The following is a 22,480-nucleotide window of genomic DNA, read 5'->3' on the forward strand; positions in this document are numbered from 1 at the left end:
ATAGATCCACACGGTGGAAAAAGTGAAAAAAAAATAGTGTAGTAGTTGAAGTGCACCTTATATGAAATAAATATGAAGGAAAAAATGCGCTTTGGCAAATGGGGTCTCCGCTACATTAGTCCTCACTTCAATGGCTATAGACTCTTTCACTGTCTCTTCTTCATTGCCATCCTTGTATGTTCTTAATGTGCATACATCTAAGCCTACATACACACGCATACATCTTATTCTTATGACGGCCTGACTATTATTCTGTATATATGATGCACATACAAACACATACATGTTAACATATCAATAAATCTTCTCTTAAACATTCTACCCGGTTGTGTCTCTTATTTCCCTCTGGCACATATATGCATTGTTCTATTTATATTTATCGCATCGACCGTGTGATGTACTAAGGAGCCATTCTCATCACCTCACTTCACACAGACGTCAAAAATCAGTGACCTGTTCCAACTCCTTGAAACTACAAAACAATTATAATGGGAGGAGATACTCCAAAGGTATCTAAACCTTCAATTCTTTGATTAAGTACAATTGATGTTTGTTAACATCATTGATGAACACTAGCTTAAGACTAGTTGCTAGGTGATCCTGCTAGATATAGCACTTAAAATGGTATCTTGCAAAAAGAAAAGACATGCTGGATAATGTAGTGGTGGATAAAGCATACATGAAAATAAGACAGAAAGCCTTTGAATCATATGTTTGCTTGATCACAGCTGGCAGGGACTAAAACAACTCAAATGTAGATTTGAAATATTTTACCTCTCCTGAGTTTTAGAGTCCAATAGCTTTCTAAACAATATATTTTTCTATCTTTTATCCATCTTCTTATGCTGACATGAGAAGAATAGCTTTGAAAATGAAGACTTTGTACACTATTGCTTATATAGATATATTCTCACAGCTATTCTCCCGCCAATGAAGTAGAGTGGAATATGTTAGTTCAATAGGTAGGCTGAACTAAACAGATACTCTTTCAACCATAGATCAGAGTGGAATCTGTTAGTTCGACAGGGAAACAAAGGTAAGAGAGAAATATTTAAGAGAAACAGAATTATACTGTTATTAGTGAAGGAATTTATGTTAGTTTCATATGCAGTTTATTAATTCTATGACAAATGGGCTCTTCAACCAAAAGTTTTAGTTTTTGTAGGCATGGTAGTGTGATTAAGAAGCTTGCTTCCCAACTGTGTGGTCTCAGGTTCAGTACCACTGTGTCGTACAGGAGCCTTCTGCTACAGCCTCAGGCCAACCACAACCTTGAGAGTGAATTTAGTTGACAGAAACTGAAAGAAGCTCGGTGTGTGTGCACACGTGCAAATGGATGTATGATTACTACTGTTGAGTTTAGAGCTCCACGTAGATTATCATCATCCAATCTTCTTCCAGTATAGTGGTTTAGTTACTGCTATATTTAATAGTATTACTACTTATGATATACAAGGAGCAAATATAGGATAAACTGTGATAAACACAAGTTTATACCATTTGTTCATAAGTTTTTTCAGTATTGAACATATGGGAGAAAATGCAGTTAGGGCTGAGAATATTTGAAACCACTGCTGAGTCGAGATACTTGTTGTATTTCAGATATATTGACTACATACTTCCTTGTGCTAACAGGTTAATGAATAACACAAGGTGTTTTCCTTGATAAGTTATGTGTTTCATATGGAATTATCATGAGAGAATAAGAAGACAGTTTGCTGTTACCTTTCTTCAGATATTCTTTATAAAACACAAGCTAGAAACAAGTTGACCACGCCTGCCTGGGCACTTGGAACATAATGGTCCAGAACAAATACAAGGTATTTTGTTCAACACTAACAATTCAGTTAACCTATTACTCTAGACAAGTACTTTATTAACTCTGGAAGGATGGAAAGCAAAATTAACATTGGTGTGACGTGAACTCACAATGTAAAGCATTGAAACAAGCTGCAAAGTATTTTGTTTAAGATTAACAATTTTGTCATTTTTGTCAATTACGTAAAGATATGGTGGGGATTATAATAAAAACATTGCAAAGATAACAAGTGAACGGTACCTGATTTAACTTAACAATATTGTTTCCAGTACGTTCACGGTCTTGGTACTTTTTGACCTTAGCTTCACATCTTTTGTATTCCTGAAGCAAAAAGAATCATTAATCAGTGAAAATAACTGATAATGGGGTTTAGACATTAAGCAAAATGTTCACAGATGATACAAACTTACTTCAACCAATGGCCCAGTGTAGCCACAGCCCTCTAGACAAAATTAGTGAAAATATAATCCTAATCTTGAATAGGCACAGGTATGGTTGTGGTTGAGAAGTTTGCTTCTCAACACATGGCTTTGGGTTCAGTCCAACTGTGTGGCACCATGGGTGAGAGTGTTTTCTATTATAGTACTGGGCTGACCAAAGACTTGTGAGTGAATTTGGTTGATGTAAACTGAAAGAAGCCTAACAACCATACGAAGTCAAGGCAAGGTGACAGTAACACATACACATACATATATATATATATATATATATATGAAAGGCTTCTTTCAGTTTCTTTCTATCAAATCTACTCACATTTGCCCAAGGTGCCATGCAAATGGATTGAACCTGAAACCATGTGTTTGGGAAGCAAACATTTTATCACACTGCCATGTCCACATCTATGAGTTGGTAAAAAGTATACAGTGAAATTTGTGAGTTTTGCTAAGTTTATAAGGAAGGCTGGGGAAAAGAAGAATTTGAAGTCTAGAAACTATCATTTGAAAAAATTTTTCATTTTCTTTCTCAGACAATGAGACAGTGTTGAAACATTAGATTCATCTTTTTCCTAACTTAACCAAATTTCAGAAGCTATTGATGTGTTAATCAGTAAAACATTGATGTGACGTAACCGATTGAGTTTTAGGCTTCTAAATGTGAGATATTCTTGTGTTTTAATAAGATGCTAATCAGTTCCTTTATGATATATATCCTTCTCCAGTTACGTATTTAGAATTAAGCAGATTCTAAATAGAAAAAACCAGGGGTCGGTAACCAGGGTAAATTACTCCAAGTGGGGTAAAAATGAAATTCTTGGTGGTAATGAGGACTCATTAGACATAAGTAAAATTATATAAAAAACGTGTTCCTTCTTATGATGGAAATGTTTCTCCTGGCACGAGGAGGCAGTCAAAAAGTTGCTGCTTTTACAACAACCTACCTTTGCAAACAAAGATTTTCCATTCTAAAGAACATAAAAACAAAGCAGAGTAATTAACTGGACCCCAAAGACTATAGCCAAACTACTCAGGCATCAAAATGCTCCAATTTTGATGTAATTATAACAAAAATGAAATATCATTTCTCTAAAATGTCAAGTGAAAAAGTCTCTAGAAAAATCCTTTTGTTTCACAATGAGGATATTAATTAATTCTATTGCATTTGTTTTATACTTTTTATATTTATAATTGAATTCTCCATATAAATAGATTCAAAAAACTTTTTGAATTCAAAGACTATGATCTTCTTCCTTTCAAATCAAGGGGGTAACATTGGCGAAAATATATTTTGGGGTAACTGGTTAAAAAAGTTCCCTAACCCCTGGAATAGAGCATAAAAGGATAGGTAAACAACTGTACAAACCTCCAAAGATTGTTGCCACTTTTTCTTAGCCTCATGAAAAATGGGGAATATACTATTAAACCTGTAGTGACAAGAAGCAGTTGTATTAGTATCATTGAAGCAACAAAATTTTAATGTGACATATTTTTCAATAAAATGAATTCATTTTAATGTTGAATACAGCTAAAAATCTGACCTCTCACTTCTGAAAATTTATTGAAAAAAATAAATGAAAAAATATTCAAGAAAAACAAAAACAAAATAAAGCACACTGTTTAAATGATTACTTTTCAAATCAGATGATTTTTCTATCATTTAGCCACTCAATCATTAAGTGCATGTGGAATTTGTTTTTGCTCAGTTGGAAAAGTACAAGCTCAGGGGTTGAACTTATGTTGTTCAGAATCTTAACTTCTAAAAAGTGATCTACATAGTATATAACAGGGGTTGTCAATCTTTCATCATTGTGACTCATTTCAGTAAATAATTCTGTAATTATTTTTAAATATTTAAATGAAAAAAATATATAATTTTCCAAAAATTGAATAAACTTATCAATTAATATTTTTGTTGAGGAAATATTTTTGTTTTCATTTGCAGTCAATGTTGTGTTGAAGTCCTTATGCCTATGGTTTATTAATAATAAATTCATGAACATTTAATGTTTTATAAAATATTTCAAAAGCAAAATCAAATGATTTAAAACATTTATGAAATATTTCAAAAAACTTTGCAACATATTCAGGGTTATATTGTAACCCACAAGTTGAGAACTATTACTGTGTAAGAAACAACAATGCAGCTAACAAGAAGAAATAGTTTCATTCAACCACCTTCAGTAAAATCAGGTGAATTTGGCATTACTAACATGTACTAAGTTTGATATCTTCAGAGTTCTTCACACAAATACTAGTAAGATTTTATTATAGTTGATCATATCAACTACAAAATGCTCTATATAGGCAAAAAAAGTTTATATTCTTAGCATGAAAAACATCCCCAAAAATACATCAACTTAACAAGATATCAATAAACTAGTGATAGACAAAACTATTGTCTATACATGCAGAGAAGCCACTGTTTTATTTTTTGACTAAAAAAAAAACAGCATGAATAACTGTACTCAAGTACCAAAGCTGACCTTGGGACTGAAATGCACAGTTCACATTAATACACACACACACACACCTTTTATGTATGTAGCCTTGTGCCAATATTAAAATTCAACATCAGCAGAAACAAACATTAACAAATGCCAGAAACATCAGATTTACAATAATAGACAAGTTGAAGAAAATGTATTTACTTTTGGATGGGTTCCACCAGCATCTTTTGGATGTTGTAATTGTATCAGAAAGTAAAAAACAAAAAAAAAAAAAATTAAAGTATTTTACAAAAGTAAAAGAATGATACAAGTTGAAATATTCAAGTCCATATTTTTTCAAATGCATCATTTATTGAATGGCATGATTTAACAAATGTGTTTGCATAAAGATACAAATTCACTCTCTGAACAAAAGCAATCAATGCTTTCTCTCTTTTGCTCTTTCTGTCATATGTGTAATTTACTAATAATGTTTTACTCTCTAATGAAGGGTTCTGCCCCAAACTGCCAACCTCACTTCTTCTTGACAGTAAACTACTGACCACAAGCAAGGATATATGGTTAAGAAGAACAATTTGCAACTACATGGTTCTGAGTTTGATCATGCTGCATAGCAAATTATTGGTCAACCTAAGGTTATGGATCAATCCATAGTCTTAGGTTGACCAATAATTTGTGAGAGGAATTTCTTCACAGAAATTGTGCAGAGCCTATTGCAGTATGGCTGTGTGGTAAGAAGCTGCTTCCCAACCCCATGGTTTTAGGTTCAGTCTCACTGTAGGGCACCTTGGGTAAGTGTCTTCAATAACCTTGGGTCACCAAAGCTTTGTGAGTAGATTTGCTAGACAGAAACTGAAAGGAGCTTCCCCCCCACTCTCTCTCTTTAACACATACACACATATACACAGGTGAAATAGACAGGACAAGAGGGGACATTCTGTGACCACTTCAGTGACTTTCTACTGAAGTGGTCACAGAATGCATGATGAAAGATCTCCAACAAATAAACTAATAATAATAAGGCCAAAGTGAAGATCAAATAAATAGTGCGTGTGTTTAACTGGCAAATGATGACCATCCCCAGATATAAGAATATATATATTTATGTATGTATGTTTGCATATCTATTTGTCTGTCCCCTATCACTGCTTGATGACCAATGTTGGCTTGTTTACATCGTCTGTTACTTAGTGATACAGCCAAAGAGACTGCTAGAATAAGTACCAGGCTTAAAGATAAAAATAAGTACTGGGGTCAATTCGTTCAACTAAATCCTTCAAGGAGTTCAAGGTTACCCAGGAGGTCTGTTGTCCAATGACTAAAAGAAGTAGATAGATAGATAGATAGATACAGATAGATAGACAGACAGATGACTAATAACCCTTACTGGCTTTCAACTATCTTCACTTTAATGAATATTGATATCTACTATTCACTGATACATATTCATAGGCTTGCTTAGATTCCATTGTTTTACTATCTGAAAGGTTGACATCATCATCATCATCATCATCATCATCATCAATTAACATCTGTTTCCATGCTGGCATGGGATATACAACAATCTGTCATATTACAGATACTGTGCTGTGTCACTTAACAAAGCACTATTAACCACTGACTCATGTCCTCATCTATGGTCACAATAGAGTTACAGTTTACCAGCAGGAGTACAGAAAGTATTGTGTAACTGTGCTGTGCTTAGCTGTTAAAATTCAACTAGAGAAATAGGACAGACAAAAAAAAACTATCCCTATGTAAACCTCTTAACAATACTTTAAATTGTACGAAGTAATACCAAGAAAAAACCCAACAATTTCTTTACAGAGATCATAAAAACAATTGTAGTAGGACTTTACAGTACTGAATTACATTTCTTGTGACAGTATGGATAACTAAGTTTTGAAAATACAGATATTTTATGAAATACTAAGGTTAATCATTTTTTATCTGGATATATCTAGTTTGAATATCAACCATACAATCATGAAATGTGACTTATTTTTATATTTTCTTCAAGGAGTTATTTAGAGGAGTGACATTTCTTATAGTTAGTTTTGGTACACCCAAATTGAGGAGGTGAGATGACTGCAATAAAAGTAGAATACTCATTTCTACTATAAGTGCAAAGCCTGAAATTTTTTAGGGGAGGGGTTAGTTGATTACCTTGACCCCAGTGTTCAATGGATACTTATTTCATCAACCCTAAAGCAAACATAAATAAAGACAATAGTTTTAGTTTTTGCGACTGAAGAATCTTAGATATTTTTTAATGTCGTCTAGATAATTACGATTTGAAAAGTTCGTTCAAGGTTGAAATAATTTTTAATGCTGAAGGAAAAATATAATCTTGGAAGTAGTTTAGAAGAACGTGGCATTGTCTATAGAGATGTATAATAATTTGAATTGGTCATTGATGAAGAACTCAGCATAATGGTTTCATTTCCTTGACATATCAAATGTGTACCTCTAAATACAGGAGTCTGTTTGAGAAAATCCTCAGCAACCTTAATATACTAAAAAAAAATATTATCCTTACTGATATCCAAACAGGGAAGGCTTGTATTAATTTCGTTTTTGGATTTGGTTTGCAAGATTCTTTAGAAAAATAAAAAAGACATAAGTGGAAATTTTACCGGTGAGTGTTAAATTATAAGGCACTAAAAGAGAATAACTCTCCCCAAACACAACAGAACTTGTATTAATTGTTCGAGTTAAAATCATTTTCTCTTGTTCTTTAATTTCAAACAGTTTCAGTTTTAGATCATAATAATTCAAATATTAATTAATTAATTACCATTTCTTGCATATGAAGGTTCAACTTAACAATTGAATTATCCCACTCTTCACAGTAATGCATTAATTTTGATTCTGACTTACATAGTGTACTGGCCATTAAATCTTGTGTCATTCTCCATTCACATTTACTCAGACCTGTGAAACAGAAACATATAGTAAGGCTTAAAAAAAAAACTAGTTTAATAAGGTTACATTAACAAGAAAGTTGCATGGAAAAGAAGCTATATTATTCTTGAGGATAGTGATAATGACTTCTATGGTCTCAAATTACAGAGAGGGATATAACGAGGATACTGACCCAGATATTTGATTAGTACTTATTCAGGAAGGATAAAAGGCAAAGTTGACCCTTGTAGCATTTAAACCTAGAACAAAGAATTGTAACTCAATACTGAAAACAATGTTGTTTGCTAGCCGAACCATTTCACCTGTTAGCCATTCTTCATCCATTAATATTCTCTCTATTCACATATTACACTGATTCATCCCCATCTCCACTGAACCCAATTATCTCTCCTCATTCATTACTCCTGCCTCTTGTTCTCTCCCTGTCAACTGTATCATTGTTACTACTCTGCAACTCTTTCCCCTCCCTCCATTCTCTTCTGCATCCCTCTATCCTCCCTAACTCATGCATCATTTGTCATGCACCACCACTTGTCTATCATTCCCTACATCTATCCTTCAACTATATACAATCTTTACAGTTGTTGTCCATCTCCCCTCCTCTCTCATTCCTCCAGTCCTTGCTCGGTCATTCACTCTTGCAAACTCACACTCATATTCCTAATTCATCTGTCCTCATTCACTTTAACTTAACTCATACTTTGAGGGGCTACCTGGACACCTCATCACCACTATTTATCTCATTGCAGAATCCTTACTGATCATTTTCACCCTCTCTTCTAAATATGAGTAGCCATGTAGCTTCTCCACGACAAGGAACTGCTCTGCCCACCACCTCCTCTCATACTTTAACCCTTCAACCCACAAAGTTGAACCCCACGATTTGGGGTTCATAGTCTTGCATGCTACATGGTGACCTCACTAGTGCTGGTGGCATGAGAAAAGATCTCAGTACACACTGTAAAGTGGTTGGCATTGAGAAGAGCATCCAGCCATAGAAACCACACCAGAGGAGACACTGGAGCTCAGAGCAGTCCTTGGACCAATCAAGTCCTGTCAAACTGTCCAACCTTTGCCAGCATGTAACATGGACATTAAATGATGATGACTGTTCATTCAGCCAATTCACTGCCATAATATATACATACATACATCTATATACGCATTATATATACATCGATATATGCATACACATACATATATACACACATCTACATATGTATCATATATATATATATATATATATATATTGGTGCTATTAAGTTAGACATGGCCTGGACCAATCTTTGGTTGAAACATATCTAAGTTTTATATATATATATATGAGCGGGATCGTTGCCAGTGCCCCTGGACTGGCTCATGTGCGGGCGACACATGAATTCTTTCGAGCGGGATCGTGCCAGAGCCCCTGGACTGGCTCATGTGCGGGCGACACACGATATCTTTCGAGCGAGATCGTTGCCGGTGCCCCTGGACTGGCTCATGTGCGGGCGACACATGAATTCTTTCGAGCGGAATCGTTGCCAGTGCCCCCCCCCTTGGACTGGCTCATGTGCGGGCGACACATAAATCTTTCGAGCGGGATCGTTGCCAGTGCCCCTGGACTGGCTCATGTGCAGGTGACACTTGAATTCTTTCGAGCGGGATCGTGCCAGAGCCCCTGGACTGGCTCATGTGCGGGCGACACATGATATCTTTCAAGCGAAATCGTTGCCGGTGCCCCTGGACTGACTCTTGTGCGGGTGACACATGAGGCTTTTTCGAGCGAGATCGTTGACAGGACTTGATTGGTCCAAGGACTGCTCTGAGCTCCAGTTTCTGCTCTGGTGTGGTTTCTATGGCTGGATGCTCTTCTCAATGCCAACCACTTTACATGTGAGGGTGACACATGAAATTTTTTCGAGCAGGGTCGTTGCCAGTGCCCCCCCCCCTGAACTGGCTCATGTGCGGGCGACACATGAAATCTTTCGAGTGGGATCGTTGCCAGTGCCCCTGGATTGGCTCATGTGCGGGCGACACATGAATCTTTCGAGCGGGACCATTGCCAGTGCCCCTGGACTGGCTCATGTGCGGGTGACACATGAATACTTTCGAGCGGGATCATGCCAGAGCCCCTGGACTGGCTCATGTGCGGGCGACACATGATATCTTTCGAGCGAGATCGTTGCCGGTGCCCCTGGACTGACTCTTGTGCGGGTGACACATGAAATGTTTGAGCGGGTTCGTTGCCAGTGCCCCTGGACTGGCTCATGTGCGGGCGACGCCCCTGGGCCGGCTCTTGTGCGGGTGACACATGAGGTTTTTCGAGCAGGATCGTTGCCGGTGCCCCTGGACTGGGTCATGTGCGGGCAACACATGAAATCCTTTGAGCGAGGTCGTTTCCAGTGACCCTGGACTGGCTCTTGTGCGGGTGACACATGAAATGTTTTGTGCGGGCGACACATGAAATCTTTCGAGCGAGATCGTTGCCGGTGCCCCTGGGCCGGCTCTTGTGCGGGTGACACATGAGGTTTTTCGAGCGAGATCGTTGCCGGTGCCCCTGGGCTGGCTCGTGTGAGGGCGACACATGGAATCTTTCGGGCGGGATCGTTGCCAGTGCCCCTGGGCTGGCTCTTGTGCGGGTGACACATGAAATGCCTTGAGCGAGACGGGATCATTGCCAGTGCCCCTGGACTGGCTCATGTGCGGGCGACACATGAAGTCTTTCAAGCGGGATCGTTGCCAGTGCCCCTGGATTGGCTCATGTGCGGGCGTCACATGATATCTTTCGAGCGGGATCGTTGCCGGTGCCCCTGGGCTGGCTCTTGTGCTGGTGACACATGAAATTTCTTCGAGCGAGATCGTTGCCGGTGCCCCTGAACTGGCTCTTGTGTGGGGTTCTGGGATTTTCCGAGCGGGATCGTTGCTGGTGCCCCTGGGCTGGCTCTTGTGCGGGTGACACATGAGGTTTCTTGAGCGAGATGAGCCAGTACCGCCTGACTGGCCTTCGTGCGGGTGACACGTAAAAGCACCCACTACACTCTCTGAGTGGTTGGCTTTAGGAACGGCATCCAGCTGTAGAAACACTGCCAAATCAGATTGGAGCCTGGTGTAGCCATCTGGTTTCACCAGTCCTCAGTCAAATCGTCCAACCCATGCTAGCATGGAAAGCGGACGTTAAACGACGACGACAATACGTACAGACATATATATATATATATATATATATATATATATATATATATACCGCCTGACTGGCCTTGTAGGGTTTTCGAGCGAGATCGTTGCCAGTGCCCCTGAACTGGCTCTTGTGCGGGTGGCACATAAAAGACACCATTTCGAGCGTTGCCGTTTTCGTGTGGGTGACACGTAAAAGCACCCACTACATTCTCTGAGTGGTTGACGTTAGGAAGGGCATCCAGCTGTAGAAACTCTGCCAAATTAGATTGGAGCCTGGTGTTGCCATCCGGTTTCACCAGTCCTCAGTCAAATTGTCCAACCCATGCTAGCATGGAAGGCGGACGTTAAACGATGGTGATGATATATATATATATATACATACATACACATCTATATATATGTGTGTGTGTGTCACTGAAGCCATTCATACATATGTACCCTTTCTCTCTCGCGCTCTCTTATTCTCTGTCAATCACTCACACATTCACTCACTACAAAAAGTGAATAAAAAAAATTTCAGTTATCTCTCTCTCTCTCTTACATACTCACACACCAGCACGATTGCTCTCTTTCTGTCTCTTCACACACACTAACAAAAAAACTTCACATACACACCACACTTTCTGTCTCGCACACCCCATCAAACACACACACACACACACACACATGGCACACCAACTTCAAAAGAACTTCCCCAATCCAATCTCGCTTTCTTTGTCACTTTTGCTTTTACGCCGACTTCAAAAGATCCCCTTTCCCCCACCCTACATATGTTGAAAAATAATAAAAAATTTATGGAAAGCAACGATCTTCTTCAGAAACATAAATACACCTGCTTTAATAAATGATATACATTGTGCTCAGATCGAAAGATCACCCTGATGATAATAGATATTATGCTTATCAAACTATAAAACATCTGGGTAAATAATTAACATAATAGAATATAACTCTAAACTGTCCTAAAAATTCATCAACTTAACTATTCCTAATATTAGATGCAGGTCATAAATGTAAAATGTTATAAATACTCACTTGAAGCTGTCTCTGAGCACTTTTTAGAAACCTCGTTAAGTTTCCGACACGTCTCGTTGAGACTGAAATGAAAACAAAAGAAATAAGAGATGTCATTTTATGTTTAAGGAGAGAGGTTCAAAAGATTGAACAAAATGTAGAAATGTTAACAATGACATGAATTTTTCTCTTTTTAATCTCACATCATGGACAAGTTATAGAATGTATATTATTATGGGAAATCTTAAGAATCTCACTTATGTTGAGATTACAGCTTAGCGATTAGTTAAGTTGGTGGTATGTTACTGGCCTGGTAGCTGAACCCCATGACAAAGGTTGTTTATTAGGACTTTAGTCAGCACCAGTGGTAATCATTTTGGCTGAGATCAGCTGTCAGTGTGTGACAGTGGTTTAGCATATATTTATGTCAACCACTTTAAAGCAAGTACTGTTTATGTATGTAAACTGTTATTATTGGGCTGAACACTCCTATGGTATTACTATAGGAATAAGATCACCCAACAGTGTAAGGCTTGTAGTTACTGATCGCTATGCACACAGCACATCGTTTTGGTACATTCTTTATTTTTTTATAGGCAAATTGAAGTGGGGAAATGTTCATGTCCCTTGATGATTCAGCAAAGGGGAGGAGCCAGAAATGTGGATGCCCCTGTGATCAGTATGGTGGAATATTTGAAACTTCTATTATTTGTTTCAGAAGCAACTCACATTATATTAGTCCATCTTCTACAAAGCCAAGCATTTGCCATATCATAAATGAAATTATGTCCACCACATATATGAAAAGCTTCTTATACTATTTCAGAAATTTATACACTGATCTCTGTGTTGATGCCAGCTGATCAGAACAATTGACACCACTCATTGTATGATTGTATAGCAACACAACAATTGGTTTCATTACTGGATTTCCAATTCTGTCTTGTTTACTGGTGTTGGAAATTCCAGTAGAATGTGTGGTGGACAGCAAACAAATATTTTAATGTCTCTCCACACCAATGCAATAATGCTACTATCAGTGAAGTGCCACCAAAGCGCAATTTTTATATTATAATAGTGGTGAAGCCTTGAACCGAATAAGAAATATTTACATGTAGAATGTAACAAACCTATCAGATTCCTTGAAATTTGCATGGTGGCCTCTGTTAGCGACTGTGAATGATGGCAGACATTTATGTGAACCAGTACAAAAACTGGGGCAGATAAGGGTGTGTATATTTATGCCATCCAGTTTAAAGCAAGTACACAGCACACGTAAATTTAAGTCAACCAATGACATAGGGTTAAATTTCACAGTTAATATTTTTACATCAAGCATGCACTGTCCACAGCAGAATAACAGAACTCTCAACAGCTTTGAATGTCAAGTTGTAAATTAGAAGCATTGATGTGTATTTCATTAGCTGTGCTTTCTCAAATCCCCCCATGGATATAGGATGTAATAGAAAATAATTGCAGTGTCTTCTCTTGTGTTACTACAGTAAAACCAAAGCTTTAGTAGTCTTTCACCTCATCAAACAAGTTATAGATCATACAGACTTCATTTAAAACTGAAATACAGTTAAAAATGTCCTTTTCTCTTCATTCTCTTCTCATTTTGAACTTTTAAATGGTTTAAAGAGTGGAACAAAAGGATGACTACCAGGAATTAAGTAACCTCTAAAAGGATACATGAAGCAACCTACAATGGCACAAGTATGTTAAATCATTAGTGGGATAAATCATCATGAGCTGTTGTGAGAATAGAAAATAATAGTCGAGATTTTTTGTTTTTAAATGTGTAATCAGTTATATGATGGATGGCACCAAAGATTAACTTCTTTATGAATATAGTAGTAACCCAGAAATAGCTAACAAGGTTTGATGCTGATGTAGATCAGTGTTTCTCATAAATGATGTCCCAACAAATCCTCAGTCCTCCTCTTATCAAATAGCTTCACTCCACACGTTTCTCTTACCACTGCACTCTCAGTCCTTCTCAAAATTACCATCTCTCTCTCCCTAAGACACCATGTCTCACTCCCATACAGCATTGCAGCTCTCACTCAACTCTTATATTTAATAGAGAGTAAACTAAACATGGAGAATTCAGTTTCTTGTGATATTCTTGGAAAACATATTTCACATTAAAGATTAGTCTTAAAGTAGAAATGTGAGCAAAGTCTCTTTTTTATCAACTCCTTCACATGTACTGTAATCCCTTGCCATATTGTGGTTTACCTATAGCAGTAAATTATCTAAGCTTACGTCATTTCCTCTGTAGTGGCACATAAAAAGCACCATCCGAATGTGGTTGATGCCAGTGCCCTCTGACTGGATCCTGTACCAGTGGCACATAAAAATCACATCTGAACATGGTCGATGCCAGTGCCTCCTGACTGGCCCCCATGCCGGTGGTACATAAAGAGCACCCACTACACTCTCAGAGTGGTTGGCATTAGGAAGGGCATCCAGCTGTAGAAACATTGCTAGATCAGATTGGAACCTAGTGCAGCCATCTGGTTCACCAGACCTCAGTCAAACCATCCAACCCATGCCAGTATGGAAAGCAGACGTTAAATGATGATGATGATGAGGAGGAAATATATGTAAATTATAAAAATAATTACAAAAATATACAGTCCAGTACTGTTTCTACTTCGTGGATTTTTACCTTTTGTATTGGGTTTTGGAACATAACACCTATGATAGTCGAGGGATTACTGTATACACACAGGTGCAGGCATAGCTGTGTGGTAAGAAATTTACTTCCCAATCACATGGTTTCAGGTTGAGTTCTACTGTATGGTACCTTGGGCAAGTATCTTCTACTATAGACCTGGACTGACCAAAGCCTGGTGAGTGGATTTAATAGACAGAAACTGAGAAGATGCCCATGATACACCTACACACACACATCATCATCATCATTTAACATCTGCTTTTCATCATCATCATTTAATGTCTGCCTTGGATAGATGGTTTGACTAAAAGTTGGTAAGCTGCATCAGGTTCTGATCTGATTTAGCTGGGTGTTCTTCCTAACGCCAACCACTCTGAGAGTGTAGTGGGTGTTTTTTACACGCCACCGGCATGGGTGCCATTGACTTGATTCTGGCATTAGCCATGACCATGGTCTCACTTAGCTTGACAGGTCTACACAAGCATGATATATTGCCAAAGGTCATGGTCACCTGTCATTACCTCCATGAGGCCCAACGCTTGAAAGGTGCATTTTATGTGCCACCACACACACACACATATATATATATGTACATGCGTGTGTGTTACAGTCTCCTTGCCTTGACATTACATGATAGTTGTAAGCAAGTGTGCCTGTCATGCAAGTGGTGCCCTTCATTTTCAATCTTCATTGAAAACATGACTAGTTATTAGGAAATTTTACTTTACTTGAAAACAAGTTGGGTTTGGTGATAGGAAGAGTATTTGGCCATAGAAAATCTACCTCAACGAATTCTATCAGAGTGATGCAAGCATGGAAAACTAGACATTAAATGATGCTGGCAACATACACCCATTCTCTCCTGAATATAAAAGGGCTGTGGGTGCTCACTTGTCTATACAGTAAAGAGAAAGGGAATGCACAAAGTTAGCACTTGGTAAAAGGGTAGAGGGCAAAGATTCCCTTTGGTCATGAATGACCATGAGATTGCACCTAAGGAAAGCTCCCCTCCAAGGAACAAATCAGGGTGAGGTTGTTTTATGGAAGACCAGCAGTTGCCCATGAATACCAGCTTCCCCTCTCTATACCACCAATGTTATCCAAGGGAAAAGTAAAGGCCAATAGAGCTTGACCCCAGTGACATCACAACTCATTTCTATAGCTGAGTGAACTAGAGCAATGTGAAATAAGGTGTCTTGCTCAAGGATACTGTGGTATGACGTCAGTGTCTGGGGAGGCTGACCAGAAGGGCGAGTTGACCGGAAGGGGAAAAAGGGCAGAGGGAGCCTCGATCGGGATTCGTGCCCTTTTCGAACGGGGTTGTGGTCAGGACAAGACGTGTTAAGCGACGGTCTAGGTTTGGGAGAGGCAGCTGCTATTCCTGGTGTACTTTGGGTCGGGGCAAGCTTCAAGGATTGGATACCGCAAGACAGACTCGCAGTCGAGGAAAGGAAAACCGAGGTAAGGCGATTACATCTACTCGTATGCACACACCACAAGCTATTTCGGCCCCACGTGCAGAAATTCACCGCGATGGCAGCCACCAAGATTAGGATCGCCAGCGATGTGATCAGGCCTTTTAATGGCGAAGGAGATGTGATGGCTTGGATACGAAAAATTAGGCTCGTTGCCAAGCTGCAAGGAATAAGTGATGTGGCGAGTCTCATGGCTCTATACTTGGAAGGGAGCGCCCTGACCCTCTACCTAGAAATGGATGAGGAAGAAAGATTAAGTGCAGAGAACGTCGAACGGAGGTTGAGGGAAGCGTATACGGAGAGCGAGTACGCTGTCTTCGTAAAACTAGGAACGATTAGATGGGGGGGGGGGGGGAGAACAGGTGGATGAGTACACGGCGGAAGTGCAAAGACTGGCCATGCTGGCTGGGTTTACGAGAGAAGGCCTGGACAGAGCGGCGCGGCTGGCGTTTGTAAATGGATTCCCCGACAATGTAGGGATCCGATTGCAGCAGTTGCCTGGCGGGAGAAAGATGGCGCTCAGCGAGCTAGTAGCGCAAGCTCGCATGTTGACACAGCACGTCGGATGGAAGCCGATAGCGATGGCGGCGACAGAGGCGCGTTCCGACAGACGACAGCCTGAGAACGGCGTGAGGAAGCCTACCGAGCAACGACAGCGGCCGTTCTCGGGCCGGTGTTTCAAATGTCAGGGGCCACACATGGCGAGGGAATGCGCCGAATCGGGGCCCGTCTGCTATCGATGCAGGAAGACTGGGCACATCGCCTGTGATTGCGACCAGGGAAACGACCGTGGTGAAGTTGCTGCCTCTCAAACTTTCCCCGCAACCAAGTAGAGGCGCTTGTGGAGGTGCTGCTCGTGGTCGAAGTCGAGGTCGAGGGGAAGAAGTTCAAAGCCCTCGTGGACACGGGTTGCACGACTACCCTCGTGACGCCAAGGGTGGTGAAGAAATGGGATGGGACGAGTAGCGTCCGGGCGGTTGACGGGAGAGAGACCCGTTGCAGGGGCAGCTCCAGTCTGGAGATATCGTTACCGAGCGCGGCGCTGAGGCTACGGGTGATCGTGATCGATTATGTGATAGACGGGGTTGATGTCGTGTTGGGGATGGACGCCATCAACCGTCTTGGTGGCATTAGGATTGCAGGAGATGAGGTCACGTTCGGAAGCGTGGGGGCATCGTGCGCCGTGAGTCAGGACCGCCAGGGAGAGCAGAGCCCCGTCGAGGACAGCGCCGCTTACACCATCGAAGACAAAGATTTTCAGGCGGCGTTTGATGGTCGGAGGTGGATGATAGAGTGGCGATGGAAAGACGAGCCCCCACTACTAAAGAACAGGGTGAGCTGCTACCAGCATACGTTGAAAGGTCATGCCTGCGTCGAGTTCGACGAGGAGGTAGAGAGATGGATCAAGGAAGGAGTCCTTGTCCCGTGGAAAGAGGAGGTGGTGAGTGGAGTGCTGCCTCTGATGGCGGTGGTGCAGTCGACGAAAGGAAAAGTCAGACCGGTGCTGGACTTTAGGGAACTGAACGACCATATATCGTGCCACACGAGAGACGAGGCAACGGACGTTTGCGGTGAGACGTTACGTGTGTGGAGACAGTCGATCAAGGCAGTGACGATCGTCGACTTGAAGTCGGCATATTTGCAGCTCCGTGTGAGTGACAAGCTGTGGCGATACCAGCTGGTGCGGTACAAGGGCCGGACGTACTGTTTAACCAGGCTGGGTTTCGGGCTGAATTCCGCTCCGAAAATTATGGCGATGGTGCTCAAGTCCGTCCTAGGGAAAGAGGAGAGGATAAGGAAGGCCACCAGTTCCTACATCGACGACATTTTGGTTGACGAGACTGTAGTGCCAGCCACCGAGGTAGTGAGACACCTGGAGAGGTTCGGGCTGATTGCGAAGCCGCCTGAGTCGATGGTGGGGGGAGCTGCGCTGGGGCTGAAGCTACAAAAAGACAGATCGGGCGAGCTGGTGTTCCGGAGAGGAAACGAGATTCCAGAGCTGAGTTCCAGCGTCAGCAGGAGAGAGTTGTTCTCGGTTTGTGGGAAGTTGATCGGACACTATTCGATCGCTCGTTGGTTGCGCATTGCATGTAGTTGCATCAAGAGACGAGCAGAGGGGGAGAGTTGGAGTGACAAGGTAGGAGAGGCGACGGTGGTGATGATGCGGGAAATCCTGGTGAGAACGAGAGCGGAAGACCCGGTTAGAGGAAACTGGTATGTGCCCAAGACGGAGTGTGGGACGGTTTGGTGTGATGCTAGCAGTATAGCGATAGGGGTTGTGTTGGAGATCGAAGGTGCTGAGGTGGAGGATGCGGCCTGGCTACGGAAAGCGGACGACTTCAACCACATCAATGTCGCCGAACTAGATGCGGTGCTGAAAGGGGTGAACTTGGCCCTGAGATGGGGACTGCGCTCGATCGAGATCCGGACGGATTCGGCCACCGTGGTCGGCTGGGTAGGAACAGTAATTACCAGTGAGAAGAGAGTCCGAACGAAAGGTGCCGTGGAGATGTTGGTGAAACGCCGCCTAGGAGTTCTGGGAGAGCTGATCGCCGAGTTCGGACTGAAGCTGAACGTGGTTTTCGTGCCTTCGGAAAGAAACAGGGCGGACGCACTGACCAGTGGTCGCGAAATGTGACAGATGCCAGTCCATTGACCCCGCCCAGGGTGGGCATGAGCAGGGGAACCTCTCAGTAGAGTGCAACTGGAGGACACTGGCTGTGGATGTGACGCACTACCATCAGGAAATGTATCTCAGCATGGTCGACTGCGGGCCGGGCCGGCTGGCCATTTGGAGGGAGCTGAGGACAGGCATTGCCGATGAGATTGCCCGCATTCTGAACGGGATATTCTTGGAGAGGGGTCCTGTGGAAGAACTGCTAATGGACAACGGGGCGGCGTTTCGTTCGGGAGCGTTGGGAGAGATGCTTGACCGGTGGAAGGTGCGACGATTATTTAGAGCGGCGCATAGGCCGAGTGGCAATGGAATCGTTGAGAGGCACCATCGGACGATCAAGGCCATGGCTGAAAGGGGGCACATTTCGCCCCTGGAAGCGGTCTACTGGTACAACATGTCTCCCCGATCCGGACAAGCGGAAGAGTCTGTGCCGCACAGAGCAGTGTTCAAATATGAATGGAGGCATCCCAGTAAGACGCCGGAGTTCTGCGAGGAAGAGAAGGGACCCGCCGGCGTGAAAGTAGGGGAGGAAGTTTGGGTCAAGCCGCCGAAGGCACGCTGCACATCACAATGGGGCAGGGGAACAGTGACAGCGGTCAATTCCAGAAACAATGTATCTGTGGATGGAATGCCGCGCCACGTGCTGGATCTGCGCAGGATAGCCACTTCGTCGGATGAAGAGTGTGATGGAAACGAGCCACCTGGCTTGAGAAGATCTCGACGTGTAAGGCGCCCGCCCGGTTGGATGGCGGACTTCGAATTGGAGTAGGGGTGAACGTGATCTTTAAGATCAGGGTGGCGTGTGGTATGACGTCAGTGTCTGGGGAGGCTGACCGGAAGGGCGAGTTGACCGGAAGGGGAAAAAGGGCAGAGGGAGCCTCGATCGGGATTCGTGCCCTTTTCGAACGGGGTTGTGGTCAGAACAAGACGGGTTAAGCAACGGTCTAGGTTTGGGAGAGGCAGCTGCTATTCCTGGTGTACTTTGGGTTGGGGCAAGCTTCAAGGATTGGATACTGCAAGACAGACTCGCAGTCGAGGAAAGGAAAACCGAGGTAAGGCGATTACATCTACTCGTACGCACACACCACAGATACAACACACAGCCCGGTCCAGGAATCAAACTCACTACCTCATGATTGTGAGCTTGATGCTCTATCCACTCAGCCATGTGCTTTCACAGTCAGCTCTTGGGTAACATCATCAACATCATCATCATCGTTTAACGTCCGCTTTCCATGCTGGTGAAACCAGATAGCTACACCAGGCTCCAATCTGATTTGGCAGAGTTTCTACAGCTGGATGCCCTTCCTAACGCCAACCACTCAGAGAGTGTAGTGGGTGCTTTTACGTGCCACTGGCACGAAGGCCAGTCAGACGGTACTGGCAATGGCCACGCTCAAAATGGTGTATTTTATGTGCCACCCGCACAAGAGCCAGTCCATGGGCACTGGCAACAATCTCGCTCGAAAATCCTTACACATGTCACGGGCACAAGTGCCAGAAAGGTGACGCTGGGCACAGGTGCCATCACGATTTCACTTTCGCTTGCCCCAATAAGTCTTCACAAGCTCAATGAAAATCTTGTAGGGGAGTGGTAGGGGGATGGTGTTAAATGGAATGTAAAGAAATCCTATGGATGCTTCATAGCAAGTATATCTGGTTGTGCTGAACTGGATTTAATAAATGCACAACTATATGGTAATTAAAAAAAATTGGTGGTGGTGGTTGTGGTTACTATAAACATATGTGGATTACACTTTCTCTAAATAGAATTGCTGTATAGCAAACTTTTTCTCATGTCATTTGAGAATCAATTCTGTGAGATGAATTATAATAGGCAAGCATGGAATGGGTTATTTAAAAGTTCAACAATTTATTATATCAAATACCCGAATTTCTTATGAGTGTCAAATTACACACAGACACTAGCATCATCTGTTGATGTCATACAATTTACACCGCTAACAGAGACTGTCCAATATTTTAAACAAACTATACTGATACCTATTTAAGTTTCGTTTAAAACTTCATGACTTTTTTTGTAAATCATTGACTTGACCAGCTAGAAATAATAGCCAAACTTCTTTTGTATTGCAATATATCCTTTCCTTTAAGATTATGTAGCCCCAGACATACTGTGCCTGAAACAAAAAAATAGGATGGCCAAAGCTGGAATGGCTTTGATCATTTCCAACAAGACAGTATAACAAAGAAAATGCAAGTCGGGAAGCTCAGCCTTGCATTGATACAACCCAGATTTTCACTATAGACTTGAAAATAAGACCAAGGTCAATCCTAAACAACAACACCAACAACAAATAACTCACTCTTCAAGCTTCTTGCTCTCCTTTTCGAATTCATTTTCTTCCTGAAATAAATGTAAAAAATTTGACTTATTTGTAACTGTGAGATAATCAGAAATCTGAACAAAAAAGAAAATGCTGCATGCGTGTGTGTGTGTGTGTGTGTGTGTGCGTGTGCGCATGCACACACACACACACACACACACACACACACACACACTATCTTGAAACAATATCCAGTTTCATTAAATAATGATTTCTCACATCTTAGTAGAGGGCCAGAAATTTATGAGGAGAAAGTTGACTAAATAGGCCATATCACATCACTGGTATGCAATTTATTAAACCCTGTGGGGAATAAAAGGCAAAATTAGATTTGTTAGAAGTTGAATTTGCTGTATAGATAAATGAAACAAAATAATACTTTATGGTATTTATTCTAATTCAAAATACTTTTGTTTGTCGACTAGAAATAATTTCCTAGATATCCAAAACTTTAACTTGGAAATACAGCAAACTTTCCATTAAACAACTTAGAATTTAGATGGGACATGTTACAATTTTTGGTCTTTTTAACATACTGCATCTTGTTTTCCATAATATATAACTCACCACAGTTTGAGGGAACTCCGTTAATAAAAAGGAGGAAATGTGTTTAAAAATGGATGCTACTTGGCATTTTCAGTTAAACATCATGACTGATAAGCTTTGTTTAAGAAAACAGTGCTAACAAGGTTTTCTTTCACAATTTTTTTTTTATTGGCTTGAATGTCTGACCAAAGAAACTTGAGATTAGAGACCAGACTCAAATGCCTGCTATGGAGTTTATGCAGCTAAAAACTCACTTGGGACAGACAATGGTATTACACTGGGCAACAGATTAACCCTACCTTTGCAATAACCTCATGCTTTAAAGCAGGTATGCAGGCACAGTCCCAGGAATTTTTCTAAGGCAGGGCACAAGGTCAGAAGGGAATACAATTCCAACAGAAAAGGGTATAATGACATTATGTAGAAGGGCGCACTTCTTTTCTTGAGGTGGGTGGGGGGGGGGGGCACGTGCACCTCAGCACCCCCCGCCACCTTGGGCTTGCCCTGGGTATGGGCGACCTTCTTCAAGCAGTGAGCCAACATGAGACATGGCTTATCATGAAGCAGACTGCACAACTAAAAAAAATTCAAGGTAATCTTTTGTTAGGCATGCTATATGGCTGCAGTTTGCTCATATATCCTTAAAGGATAGCACATTTGACTTTATCCAATACCTGATTTTTTACAGATACTTATGAATTATTGAAGGAGGACAAATTTCCAATTATTAATCAGCCATTTATGATTTTGAGGCAGGCAAAGTAATGTAACTTACTATGGAGGACTACAAACGGCTGGCACAATACTTGAAGTTTTAACATTGCAGTCTGAGCCTTATAACCTTGCATATATTGTACTTTTGGCTATAATATCTAGTGGGATAATTGTCTTTCTTGTTTGTTTAATGAGATTAACTTGATAAAACTGACCCTCTAAGTCAGGGTTTCCCA

The 22,480-nt window shown here is 41.4% G+C and overlaps 1 protein-coding gene across 1 annotated transcript in view; it reads right to left on the minus strand.

The window, feature by feature from the left end:
* LOC106869112 (bridging integrator 3) overlaps window positions 1–22,480 on the minus strand; it is a 50,372-nt gene that overhangs the window by 24,229 nt on the left and 3,663 nt on the right. Inside the window, exons 3-8 of the mRNA XM_014914658.3 lie at window positions 20,964–21,004; window positions 11,823–11,884; window positions 7,501–7,637; window positions 4,905–4,927; window positions 3,620–3,680; window positions 2,060–2,140 (exon numbers count right to left, since the gene is read on the minus strand). Of these exons, the coding sequence (XP_014770144.2) occupies window positions 2,060–2,140; window positions 3,620–3,680; window positions 4,905–4,927; window positions 7,501–7,614 (279 nt within the window). The 5' untranslated portion in view covers window positions 7,615–7,637; window positions 11,823–11,884; window positions 20,964–21,004. The remainder of the gene's footprint in view (window positions 1–2,059; window positions 2,141–3,619; window positions 3,681–4,904; window positions 4,928–7,500; window positions 7,638–11,822; window positions 11,885–20,963; window positions 21,005–22,480) is intronic.

Source organism: Octopus bimaculoides, chromosome 2 (assembly GCF_046866305.1).
Source record: "Octopus bimaculoides isolate indiv1 chromosome 2, ASM4686630v1, whole genome shotgun sequence".
Lineage (NCBI taxonomy): Eukaryota > Metazoa > Mollusca > Cephalopoda > Octopoda > Octopodidae > Octopus > Octopus bimaculoides.